The sequence below is a fragment of the Ruditapes philippinarum genome, unplaced genomic scaffold (assembly GCF_026571515.1).
Source record: "Ruditapes philippinarum isolate M1 unplaced genomic scaffold, ASM2657151v2 ctg391_1_1_1_1, whole genome shotgun sequence".
NCBI classification, from domain to species: Eukaryota; Metazoa; Mollusca; class Bivalvia; order Venerida; family Veneridae; genus Ruditapes; species Ruditapes philippinarum.
Genome location: NW_026855204.1, coordinates 91,389 through 104,754, shown reverse-complemented (window position 1 = coordinate 104,754; position 13,366 = coordinate 91,389). Strand labels below are relative to the sequence as shown.

The window sequence follows — 13,366 nt, the reverse complement described above, 5'->3', positions numbered from 1 at the left end:
TAGAATTTAAATACGATGATTCAAGATGTTATCAATATTAAATATTTAAAAATAAATATTCCGCAAACAAATTATATGTTTCTGTCCTTGTACATGTAATTTTGATACAGTACAAGTAAAAGTTGATGACGCTGGAAGACTGAGTGATCCATCTACATGTATTGTTTATTGTGGTTGAATTTCGCCTGATTTGAGGGGATGAATAAATGAAATCATGTATTCCAATTAATGTTAGCTAGTTATATAACTTGCGGATTTGAATAGTATATTGACACATGCAAACTGTTAATAGAATGTTATTTTATTCATATATATGTGATATAACATGGATATATGAAATCAAATGCTTGTTATGTTATTTCAGACACTGTAATCAATCACTTTTAACGTACTTAATTACCACATTTAAAAATACTGGCACACAGAGCAATGGTATTTAGAGTACAGTTCTATGACTTCTGGGGAGTACAACCGTATTATTCCAGTATTTTTAGTGTCTATTTTTTACGTAATGCATTTTTGGTTTTCTGACTTATACATGTCTAATTTCTTACAAGGAAAAATGTACGCTCAACCTCGCCCACTCAACATTTCTAAGTAATAACTCACACGTAAATATTTGTAAACAAAAACCAACACTCTCCCATCCGTGTCCCATCCGTGTCAGCCTTAAAGCTATATAATATGCATTCATGATTACATTTGGGTAGGAAGTTTAAATGTATAAAACATCCGTGTATATGTAAACAATATATCTGTCACTAAATATCAATCCTAAAACAAAGCCTGTGACTTGAAATTTGTGTTTGCTAGGAAACCATTCGTACTTTCGATGAGACGGTTATGATGGCGGTTTCCTTGCAATGCATATTTCAATACTATACTAATGCAGTCCTAAATAATACTAGTCTCTTAGACAATGATATAGATTGTATACAACTATTGTAAAAATAATATGTGAAATTTAAGATGGTATATGAAAAGTTGAAAAGAAAATGTGATTGTTTGGTAAATGTGAAAAAACTATGCTATCACAAGCACTTGTTTTTGCATAACTTTGGTAAGAAAGGATAAAAGTTTTCAACATATTTTTCAACATTTAAATGCACAAATAGGTGTGTCACATGATCTCAAACATGTCTGGTCATAGCTTGACCTTCAAACTCATCCTCGAGGACAATGACCTTCTCCTGCCTTGCCTCGTACTTGTCATCTTCAAATCTGGCTGACAACATGAAATCCCGGAACTTTCTTACTGATGTGTTTGATGCAAGCAAGTTATCGTACAATAGTCCGGCAATGACACCGCCAGTCAGAGGTCCGACCCAGTAAACCTGGTGAAATCAAGGGGAAAAAATGCAATAAAAATATTACTGTATAGAGATTGAAATATTGTCATTTTGTTTGATTTCTGTTTAAAAATAGAAAATAGTTTAACCGAAACAGTTATTGTGATGTAAATGCAAGTTTTTTGTGTTAAAGATATACATGTAGCTGCAAGTTTTTGTGTTATAAATGAAATATTTCAATAAACTACGTCATTACATCTCTTTTAAGTTATTATAAACGACCATTTTAAAGTGACATTTTTCTCATCTATTTGTTGTCAAGATGAGTTGAATTAGTCAAATATTTCAAAACATCGGCTATTATATTGGTGGTTAACCAACAATTGATAACAAAAATGTTATTGATACAATATAAAAACTGCTTAAATTATAAAGACTGCCCCATCCTTTTAAAGAATTGAACGTTTCCGAAACTTTCAGAACTATAATTACAGGAGCTTCCGTTATCAGATGGATAATTGATTATTTTTTCATCGTTCAATATAAATTGTAACACTATTATGGCAAAAAATCAAGGATTTTTGAGTTTTACCTGTTCATTGACCATTTACACCGAGATCATCAAAAGTAGTAGAAGATTTACCTAATTTTGTTTACACATATACTATATTTATTTTCATATTAAATTTATTAAAATACTGCTGCAAATCAAGGTTTGGTGCGTTTATTATAGTGGCAAATTGTTAATGACAAATATTTTTTTCTTCCATTATACCTCATTAAGTCATTTTGTAATTTTCTTTGTTTTTTTTAGGTTAAGCGATTCTTTTCTACCAGTTAAAATACATGAAATTAATATCGCTTATCATATAAATTAATATCTCAGAATTTCTTAAAACCACATTTACTTACTATGTTACCATTAAGCCAACAAGATAGACCTTCAGGGCAGGACCCTAGATAATGTTGGTATAACTTTTGGTCCAACCCTTTTGTTTGTACATTATATTCACGCTTAAGATATTGATGTTAGATTGTGTAAATTAATCATGTACAAAATATGCAATAAAATATTATTAAACTAAATTTACACCGAGATAAGCATAAAAATGTCACTTTTATCAAGAAAGTATAATCATATGATATGAATTGTTATGAGATGAAATGATATGAATGAAATGTCTAAAACATACCCAGTGGTCATCCCAAATCTCCATAGCTACAGCGGGTCCTAGACTCCGCGCAGGGTTCATACTAGAACCACAAAACTCAACCTACCAAATGAAAGCAAGTATTAGTTTATACAAAGTTATTTTTTTCGTTTATGTTGGAAGCTAGCTATACGCTATTGTAACAATCTCGAATTTGTTCCTGGAACCAACCAGTATTAAGCAATGAAAGTAACGTTTTTTACTCATGGGAAGAACTGCTTGCCCTTGACGGGGTTTGAACAAATGCGGCCAGCATTCCTTAGATTACTAGTTCGATGCGTGAACCACTCAGACACTGTGTAATAATGTCTTCGTATCTATTCTCCACGTTGCGCTAGTATCGTTAGAAAGAAAAAGCATAAGAATGTAAAACATCCGATTCATCAACTCGTTTCATTCATTTGGTCACTTGGATGAAGGTCAATCATTTTGTTCTGTATCATATAGAAGACAATGCTGCCCTTCTCGTAATTCGAAAAAGTTGATGAAAATCTTATCGTTTTTGAAAAATAAATACGACGTTTACATTAAATCTTGTGATGATTTACCTGACATTAGCAAGCCAGATAACTCAAAGGTACGGATTAGGATATATTACAAAATGTATTTACATGCTACTTGAAACTTTGTGTTATCTATATTATTTATTTTTCAATGAGCCACTTTAAACTGGTGTACGTTTACTCCAATTCATATACATATGCATTTATTTAAGTCCCTACGCTATGGAATGTGGACTTACTCTGACTTACTTTTAAGCATACATTTATCTACCAATGTAATTTATAATTACAAAGATTTCGAACCATCTAAGCAACACTGTAAGTTATTTCACCGTAACCCCGACAACAATTCTTGCAGATGCATCTAAAGTAATTCATAAAGTGGTCTCTAACCAAAATAAGAATGGTATGAGGTTTAATAAAGTAATAAAGCCACTTTCATGTATCGAATGTAAACAATGTCGTATGTCAAATGGTTATTACATAGTTGTTATTCTAGGGTACCATATATTTGGTATGCATTTATACACCTTTATGACTGAAAATGTCCGCTTTATGTTCTTAGGGTATTTCTTACAGGTTCTGGAATTTAGTTTACAAGTGTATTGAAAATTTAGAATATCTTATCTAAAACATTGCTTTCAATAACTTTTTTGATTTGAGCTATGGACTTAGCTGTAGTTAAAATTTAAATATTAAATTCTGTTTAAGCCGGTGCCAGGGTACGTGGACGGTAACTTACACTTTTATGTACCGTCCATGAACAGGGTCAATCAAACCGAGCCTGCAACATTTTCAATTTTTGTCGTTGTGGGCGTTCTTCATGTACATGTATTACGTGTTTTCTCTATTTTAAATATATAATCTTTGCGAACAGTCGTTTTGAAAAACTAACATTCATTGAATGGGTACATTTGTAGGATACCAAGTGTGTCTTAAAATCTCATTTAAATAAATGTGTTATTTTATCGTTTCAATGTACTCGCCAAATTACAAATAGACTATACTTACTGCCCAAAGATGCCCCATAGTCACCGACAAGCCAATTTGGAGCGGGAAGCTACCAGCATGGTCGGTTCTTTTGCTGTCACATGTTGCAAACACTGTTAGTACCAGAAACATTGTTATACACAATTCTATACCAAAACCCATTGCTGGGGACACTCCTGCATTTAAAGTTGTAGTTCCTAGACCGCCTCGAAGACCTGGAGGTGTTAGCGCCTTGAGTAACCCTGCTGCGGCTATTGATCCTACACACTGACAAATCATGTACATAATTGCACGGATCAAACTAATACGACGTGTCACTAACATGCCTATTGTCACGGCCGGATTAATATGGCCCCCGCTTATATGTCCAATTATCCAAACCGATGTGGATACGGCTAAACCAAAGGTGAGAGCTACCTGAACAACATCAAGGGGATCAACTATGCCTGAATTCCACCCTTGTACCGTTGAACCAACGGCCACGATTACAAGTATGAATGTTCCTAGAAACTCGGCGAACAAAGCGCGCCAAAACTGCAAGGAACGCATGTCTTCTATGCTCGTCTGCATCCTGCAAAGATATGCGCAGCCGCCGCTTTCGTCTTCAGAACTAGATCGCGAGACGTTCGATTTTAGCTTATTCGACATTTGGCCCTTAAAACTGCTGCCCTATTCTCCTGTAATAAAATTATTACCTCTATATATACAATATTTAAACAAAATTTTATACTGAGACTTCTCAAGATAATCAATTTATAAATAATTTAAACAAAAGCCAAAGATTACAAAGATTTAAATATACATATAGTATAGCCTAAATACTTTGAACATTTTGGCTAACAAATTGTACAATATATAGTAAAGTCACTCAAATAACTTTAGAAATAAATAACAGAGCCCTAAAACAAACGTTTTTATCGATTTCCTGCTAAAAAACAACTGTGAAATGCATTGTCACCTCGTGTATGAATTTATAGTCAGTTTTCACTCATCTTCCCAATACGGAACAGCATAAATTAAATGTAAGAACGGAAATAAGGATGACATACAGATTCTTTGTTTATTTTGAGCAATTTCTATGATCTATCAACATAACCCTGGTGATATTTAGTGGTTAATGTCAAAGATATTCACTAACTTGCCTCATCAGCTAGCTATTAAGTGAACGCGTTTGAAGCTGTGCCAAGATGTAATTGTTTGGAAAAGTCAAGGGCAATGTCACGCGAGACTTTCATAATTATTTATCGGGGAGTTTTAGGTGGAAGTTAGGTACAATTAGAATAATTTCTAAGAGATTGCAAGATACATTGTATACGCATTCAGATTTAATGATGCCAATGTAAGAAAGACGTTAAATATAACATATACTTATACAATATAGTGTATATGTATAGCTATAGTATGTAGGTAAACATAATAATTAAATAAAATTATATTATCCATCAGATTCTGATGATTTTCTTTTCTCATTGAGTCCTTATACATACATGTTTACACCGTAAATGCACTAAGGAAAAGCATAAAAGGTAATCAAAAAATCCAAATAAAGCTTTTAATTATAGCGCTGAAATATTCAGGACTTTGCGAGTTTTAATTTACCGCAGTAATTACTGATTAAAGAACATGCATAATTATGCATGCATTTTGAAATCTATATTTAATGATATTTAAATAAAGCATTTAAATATATATAATAATTATCAAGTTTAAAATAGTTTCAAGTTGTGTCCACCTAATGTGCAATTAAAGAATTTAAAAAAAAAGTCATACTTAACAATGATTCTCAGTCAAAAATCAATGAATTCCATTAAATAATTGCACAGTTACAGATAATTACACTCTTGCTTCTTGCATGAAACTTATTTACACGGGTTAACAATATGTGTATGTCTTTAACATGAACAAGTTCATGTAAAAAAGGACAATGGTTATATTTCAATGATGTTTTTGAACATCTTATTGCGTTTTTTCTTCATTTTAACAAAGATTAACCAGCAAGACGTACTTTGTTAACCCTCACTGAACTATAGTATCTAATAATCCGGTAGCTAGTCCAGTATCTAGAGCGGACTATTACTGCAGAATCATCATGAAATAAATTTGTGAATCAGTGAACGCTAAATTACATTATATGATGTAGCAGATTGTACTGGAAAAGAATCATTTAAATATCACAGTTGTATTTGCTGACACATTTTTTTTTCAAATGAAGCAGTGGAGAGAAGAGCTCAAAAAGTAAAACGTATTCCTTAAATGTCACTTGACCAATCGCCAACGAATAAAAGCAAACATCGTCCAGGGCAAACTGACTATTGCAAACATTGTTTTTGTATAATATAACATAAAAAATAACATATAATTATGTAGGTTGATTATTTAACTGATGTTTAGTTACAGTGTAATTAAGTTCAATGTTCAAAGTTTTTTGGCATTCAATAAAGCATCTGCCTTTTGCCATTTACCATATATCATTATAGATAAAAAGACTAAACGTGTTATATTATAACAAACGAATGAACGAACGAACGAATCAACGGACAAAAAAACGAAAGAAACAATTAAACACACAAACAAACAATTAAACAAACAAAACTAACACACCAAACAAACAAGTATAAGTGCAATGTTTTATGATGATAATCACTTTCAGCAAACGTGTATTTATAATTCATGAGTATTTGTACTACAATTTATATGATAATACAATTGGGACACAAAAATACATTTTAGCTTTAAATTACATGAAATTGGGGCCATATATTTGACCAATTGCAGTGATATGTCTGACGTCCATAGCTGATTAGCATATGTGCCAGACTTACTGAAATCTCACACCAACATCGCCAATACTACAAAGAATATTGAATGGCACTGCAGTACATATCACTCGTACATCAACAGAATGCAATAGCGTAGAAAAATCAAGTTGTCCTTTTTTAATAAAAAAAAACGTTATATTATGAATCAGGTATTGACAAGTTAATATCTATGTAGAAAATAAAGCAAATATCCTATAAAATGTACTTACAAACTAATAAAAGGTAATCCGTCCTTAAATCGGTGGAGAGTTTGCTTGTGTAATGTAATTGTACATTAAGATAAATGTATTATATATAAAATGATATGCTGACAAAACACACTTGTTCTGTAATCTTCCACTTTAAAGGTCTTCTGCACTAGTATGCATTTAGTAAATCTAGATACATAATAGTTTTAATAGATAAAATATAAAAAAAAAATAGGTTCACTTCTGATAAGTTTATTTTATGCTAGCGCTTTCAATGTTGCATACATATCTCCAGACAGTAACGTATAATATCATTATCATAACAAGTATAAAAATGACGTAACGTTGTAAAGTGCGAGAAACGTCAAAATACGACGTTGCGCGGCATATGAAATATTCATAATATCACATGTATTGAACTATACGAAATATGCGTATAAAAAACTTCTATTAAAGGTAGGACATTTTATTTCAGAACTATCCTTTATATTCCATTTTATTATGGCAACAGCTGTCCACTTGACTTTATTTTTTTAACTACCCTTAAAACTTCATTTTAGAATGACAAGAATTATCCTTTACATTTTATTTAGAATGGCCAAAAAAAAATACTTCTTATATTCAATTCTTCTCTGTAAAATTTACAGGAAGTCAAACTGATTTTAGACGAGGCTTCGGCCGAAAAAAAAGCATAACAAAAGATATTAATGGAATAATATAATTATTTTATCTCGACAATCCTCACCACATGAATTCTTAAATGAAACACATCTTTGTATTATAGACAATAGGTAGTTGCATAAAAAAGTTCTGAGGAATGTTCATCAATTACTGTATCAGGGCTTGATTCATTCTGGTATCAGTAGTCGTCCACGATTTCAACGCTCTCTGCTCTTGCCAATGGGCCTATTCACCTCATCCAATGATGTTGTTTAAAATGACAATTAGAGTTACATTTTAAATGAATATTGCATGCTTTCTAACAAAGATCTTTCTGTTAATAACAATATTAACAATTCATGATTTGTGATTTCGTGTCTGATTTTTTAATAGATTGTCTGCATTTCGAAGGCAAGCGTACTTTTGGAGTTGCATGCAAATCATTACACGTTTCAAAGATATATATTTTTTCAGCATTGCTAACTAAACATTTATAATATATATTATTCAACTTAACATTTTCGCTCACATTACTTTCCTCTCGTACTCGCAAAAAGAAAGAATTCACTTATATTCCACTGTAGAACTGTTCATATGTCATGAAAAATGCCTTTTTTTAAATAATGTTTAGAAAGTTGTCAAATCAATCTTTGTAAAATTTGAGAACGATACAAAAAAGGAAAAATGATTTATAATGTTCCATTAGAAGTGATTTTCTGTGTAAAGCCATTAATATTTATGAGCCTACCTGCCTTTAAGTCCAACTTGCTTGCAGAAGATCCAATTGGTAATAATAAAGAAGTTATGACTGTTCTCACTATATGTTGTGATAGGGATGGGTTTTTTGTCAACTAGAGTATATTTTACTTGCTTCACACTTCAGTAATGTCTGACCGTTACCCAGAACAAAAATTATGCCACTGCGAGGTATGCATATTTCATTGACTAGAACGGAATGTCGACCTTCCTTCATTTAGAAATTAGACGACCACAACAACCTTTTGTTTAAACGTATAATATTATATAACCTACTATATAGTAGATTCACAGAAAAAGTCTGACTTTTGCATCTCCGATCTTTTTGTTTACATATCATATTTTTGTGTAAAAGATCAATAATTATTGCAATACAGTTGAGCAAAGCAGACGATACAACATATTTATGATGTATGAAAGCTAAAAAAAATCTCTTATTTTCTGTTATTGTTTCCTACATTCTCTGCACTTTAAAGGGGCGATTTTATGTCTGTAGCATACGATGTTCCGTTTTTGTAAACAATTGTGGACTTCAATTCGAGCTGGCGCATTGATTTGTATTGTTACTTTCCCGGATGATGAAATCTGGCATAGTATTCCAATCGTCATGAGCTATTCTTCAAAACAACAATTTACATGTATAATCTAGAAAATAAAATCTAATCTATCTTTCGGTACAGTTGGATCTAAACTTGTCTCTCGTAACAAAATAATATCTCGCATATCTTCCTTTACAAATGCATCTTGCAAATCTTAATTAAAGTATTTATATTCTGTGCAACAGCCGTTCAAATGATGATGGAGTATTGCAAAACATTGAATATATTCATATAATTATGTTGTTTGCAGTAACAATCCGTTTTAAATGCTTTATAAATGTTGCAGGTGAATTGTCGTATATATGAACATTTATTGTCGGTACATTTAAACGCAACAATTACATGACTGACTTTACTATTTCCTGTTATACCTTTGAATCAAACATCTCTAATACGTCTTTCGCGTGGCATGAAATGTTGCAGTACATGGACAAACAGAAGATTTGCTGGCATAAGTGAAGATACACGAGAAAATAACAAACTGTGACAAGTAAATGGTTGTTATAAAAATAATATCTATTGAAATTTTCGACCATGCGACCACATACACACATCAAAGGACTCCCCCTTTTCCCACAAAAAAGGGACAAGGAGCTATCCGCCCTTTTGAAAAAGGCCAGACCTTTAAAGTGTGACACATAACTCAATTCTCAATCTACGAATACAATAAGAGTATATCTTTTCTATTTCAGTTGTTATTTAAAATGAGAAAGTCCCTCTGGGACAAGGTTGTCACCTTACAGCAAACTTTTTTTCCACCAAATTAACTTTAGATTCTCTCACAATACATGACGAAAATCTGGTAAAGAAACAATGAAAACAACTTTATTTTATGAAAATTGCAGACTTGCGTTGATTCTATTCATTAGATATGATATAACGCGCTACATCTCTCAAGCCTCCTAGCACCGGTTTATGCGGTATTCAATCTTCAACACATAATTTGCACTCAATAACCTCGAAGGGCCAGAAAATATAACAATTCTGAAGTGAGCACGGGGCAACTTTTTACACTGCTACACGGCACTTGACACCTGATGTTGTGAAGTATAAAACTCTAGAAAAGGGGTATTTCTTATATACGACAGTAATGTCCTCAAGATCTATACAGTACAAGATAAACTAAATATTACTCAAGTGTTTTAGGAGGGTTATTACAAATGTTTGCCTTTACTATAAAAATCATGTACAAAAACCAAGTACAATTTAAGAAAAGCTATGTACAGTCGTTTGACTCGTTTTTGTTTTTTTTTTAATTTACCAGCCGTCGTATTTTCCTTATAACATCAATCATCTGTTGTAAACAATACATCGTTAAAGTGATAGGTATAATAATTATATATTAATGTATGAATTTTCGAATAAATCAAGTATTGTTTGTTTTATTACAGCAGCGTCACTTACTTTCCAGAAGAAATGTTTTAACATAACGTGTTGTTATAACACTGTGCTAATAAGGACACACAAATAAACATCGCACGAACGAAATGTTAATTTAATGTCACTGTTCACAAAATTTACAACAAATGTCCCTATTTATTTATTTGTATATTTGAAACATTGCAATTGTATATTTCAATTATTATATAGATCTGTATATTCTCAGAACAGGTATATTTTGCGAAACTATTATTTCTCTTTTTTCTGTTGTTCTTTTTTTTTTTTTTTTTTTGCGCGAAACGGTATTTATCAATCTATTTTCTGTAGAACCTATTATAACGAACTTAATCTAACAATTGTAATAAAATCAGTATTTCTGAAAATTAAACATTGCATATTTTTAGAAGTTATGCCTAACTTGTGTGTACCAGAGCAAAATCTAGTACATTTGTACCTCATGCAACAATTTCTATGTCGTCATATTGCGTTTCATCCTTTTATTTTGTTCGCGTATTCTTTAATGATATTATCATCATTCTTATACAGAAAAGACAGGTATGCATTATTGAACATACCAATGGCTCATGAATTTGAATTTTTTATATAAGATAATATAGTAGATTCTAAAATAAAAAGTCTTAAACAATGAAAATTTAGGTTTTACTGCTTATAAAATTTGTATCATATATATAACATATCCAGAAGGACCACAAAGTACACGCATAATTATAATAAAACAAGAGGGCCATGATGGCCCTGAAATCGCTCACCCCGGAGCGGGTCCAGTTTAAACCCCAGGGCTTTTATTTGAACAAACTTGGTAGACACCCATTAGAAGATGTTTCATGCTAAACATCTAAGGTCTAGCTTGTTGGGTTTTTTAAAAGAAGATTTTTTAAGTTTTTTCTTTACACATATATTTAAAAACAATTACACCCCTAGAGCAGGGCCAGTTTTGACCCCAGGGCTTTTATTTGTACAATCTTTGTAGGCACTTACTAGAAGATGTTTCATGCTTAATATCTACACTCTAGCTATTCGGGTTTTTTCGAAGAAGATTTTTAAGTTTTTGCTGTACACATATAAGGAAAATCAATGTCCCCCGGGGCGGGGCCAATTTTGACCCCAGGGCTCTTATTTGAACAAACTTGGTAGACATCCATTAAAACATGTTTCATGCTAAATATGTTAGCTCTAGCTCTTTGGGTTCTTTAAAAGAAGATTTTTAAGTTTTTACTATATTCATATAGGGAAAATCAATGACCCCCTGGGGCGGGGCCAATTTTGACCCCAGGGCTCTTATTTTCACAAACTTGGTAGACATCCATTAAAACATGTTTCATGCTAAACATCTAAGCTCTAGCTCTTTGGGTTCTTTAAAAGAAGATTTTTAAGTTTTTACTATAATGTATATAGGAAAAATCAATGACCCCCTGGGGCGGAGCCAATTTTGACCCCAGAGCTTTTATTTGAACAAACTTGGTAGACACCCATTAGAACATGTTTCATGCTAAATATCTTAGCTCTAGCTCTTTGGGTTCTTTAAAAGATGATTTTTTAAAGTTTTTTCTTTATACATATAGGGAAAATCAATGACCCCCTGGGGCGGGGCCAATTTTGACCCCAGGGCTTTTATTTGAACAAACTTGGTAGACACTCACTAGAAGATGTTTCATGCCAGATATCTAAGCTCTAGCTCTTTGGGATTTTTAGAAGAAGATATTTTAAGTTTTTTCTTTTGGTTGCCATGGCAACCAGAGTTCTGCATGGAATTAAATTCTTTGAACAATTTTCAAAGGTGACCACCAAAGGAACATTCCTGTGAAGTTTGGATGAAATTGGCTTAGTGGTTTATGAGGAGATGTCATTTAAAGTAAAAGTTTACGGACGACGGACGCCGGACGGACGCCGGACGAAAAGCGATCACAAAAGCTCACCCTGTCACAAAGTGACAAGTGAGCTAAAAATCTAGCAAGAGCTGTACACAAACACAACAACTGTCAGAATATTCTACTCACTAAATACATATTGCTACTGATTTACATCAAAAACACATTTTATACAATTGATAACTTCCATGAACACATAGATGCGATGTCGAAAAATAACATATGAGCCGCGTCATGACAAAACCAACGTAATGCGTTTGCGACCAGCATGGATCCAGACCAGCCTGCGCATCTGCGCAGTCTGATCAGGATCCATGCTGTTCGCTTACAAACACTATTACAAGTATAGAGAAACTGATAGCGAACAGCATGGATCCTGATCAGACTTCGCGGATGCGCAGGCTGGTCTGAATCCATGCTGGTCGCAAACGCATTACGTTGGTTTTGTCGTGACGCGGCTCATATAATATATATTTCGTCACACACAATAATCTAATCTCATATCAACGTTCCATATTAGTTCATCTCGTCTCCTTTTTAAGCCTCTTTGAAAAAAGGTACTATATCTATAATCAAAATCTGAGTATATTTCATATACATTGTATTATATAATGTATCTATACCTAAATAACATACTGTACAAAGTTTAATGTGAATATGATGCATTTATTGATACATATCTATATGTAGCAAGAATTAATTTACATAATGTTTGTATAAATTCTTGTAAATTGATTATAAAGTTCTCTTCGATTCTGAACAACTTTGGTAAAGCAAAATAGTTTAAAAGTACAGCAAACTTAAAGCGAAACTTTTAATACACTGATCTACAGATCTTCTTTCATACGTTCTGAGTCATCGCCTGACTCTCCGATTCATCATCAAGAACTTGAATCTTAGTTTTCCTCGCCGGGTATTTCTCGTCGTCAAATTGTGCCGACAGCATAAAATCTCGAGCCTTCCTCACCGACGAGTTCGATGCCAGCAGGTTGTCATACATCAGTCCGGCAATCACACCGCCCGTCATTGGCCCGACCCAATAGATCTGGAAGAAATAATTTTGCAATTTGAATTGGCATTTC

At 32.7% G+C, this 13,366-nt stretch overlaps 2 protein-coding genes across 7 annotated transcripts in view; both read right to left on the bottom strand.

The window, feature by feature from the left end:
* Positions 1 to 56: 56 nt before the first annotated feature.
* On the bottom strand, positions 57 to 8,554 carry LOC132742481 (aquaporin AQPAe.a-like). 4 transcript variants are annotated; one of them, XM_060730916.1, is made up of 4 exons: positions 8,409 to 8,554; positions 4,015 to 4,670; positions 2,483 to 2,563; positions 57 to 1,334 (listed from the first exon to the last, which is right to left on the bottom strand). In XM_060730916.1, the coding sequence occupies exons 2-4, from the start codon at positions 4,639 to 4,641 to the stop codon at positions 1,131 to 1,133; spliced, it is 912 nt and encodes a 303-aa protein (XP_060586899.1). In that variant the 5' UTR covers positions 4,642 to 4,670; positions 8,409 to 8,554; the 3' UTR covers positions 57 to 1,130. The 4 variants fall into 4 exon arrangements, with proteins under 4 accessions (XP_060586899.1, XP_060586900.1, XP_060586901.1 ...); XM_060730917.1 differs by having other exon boundaries at positions 8,413 to 8,503; XM_060730918.1 differs by lacking the exon at positions 8,409 to 8,554 and adding an exon at positions 7,022 to 7,201.
* A 2,487-nt stretch (positions 8,555 to 11,041) lies between these two features.
* Positions 11,042 to 13,366, bottom strand: part of LOC132742478 (aquaporin AQPAn.G-like) — a 48,816-nt gene continuing 46,491 nt past the window's right edge. For all 3 annotated transcript variants that reach the window (XM_060730912.1, XM_060730911.1, XM_060730910.1), the window contains one exon: positions 11,042 to 13,329. In XM_060730912.1, coding sequence (XP_060586895.1) covers positions 13,126 to 13,329 — 204 coding nt within the window. In that variant the 3' untranslated portion in view covers positions 11,042 to 13,125. The remainder of the gene's footprint in view (positions 13,330 to 13,366) is intronic.

What these genes read in the sequence shown, in the direction of transcription:
- LOC132742481 (XM_060730916.1), bottom strand. Translation starts at nt 4,641, where the DNA reads ATGTCGAATAAGCTAAAATCGAACGTCTCGCGATCTAGTTCTGAAGAC. An exon ending in CTATGGGGCATCTTTGGGCA is followed by an intron (nt 2,564 to 4,014) that starts GTAAGTATAGTC and finishes TTCATTTGGTAG; the next exon opens with GTTGAGTTTTGTGGTTCTAG. An exon ending in AGATTTGGGATGACCACTGG is followed by an intron (nt 1,335 to 2,482) that starts GTATGTTTTAGA and finishes TGATTTCACCAG; the next exon opens with GTTTACTGGGTCGGACCTCT.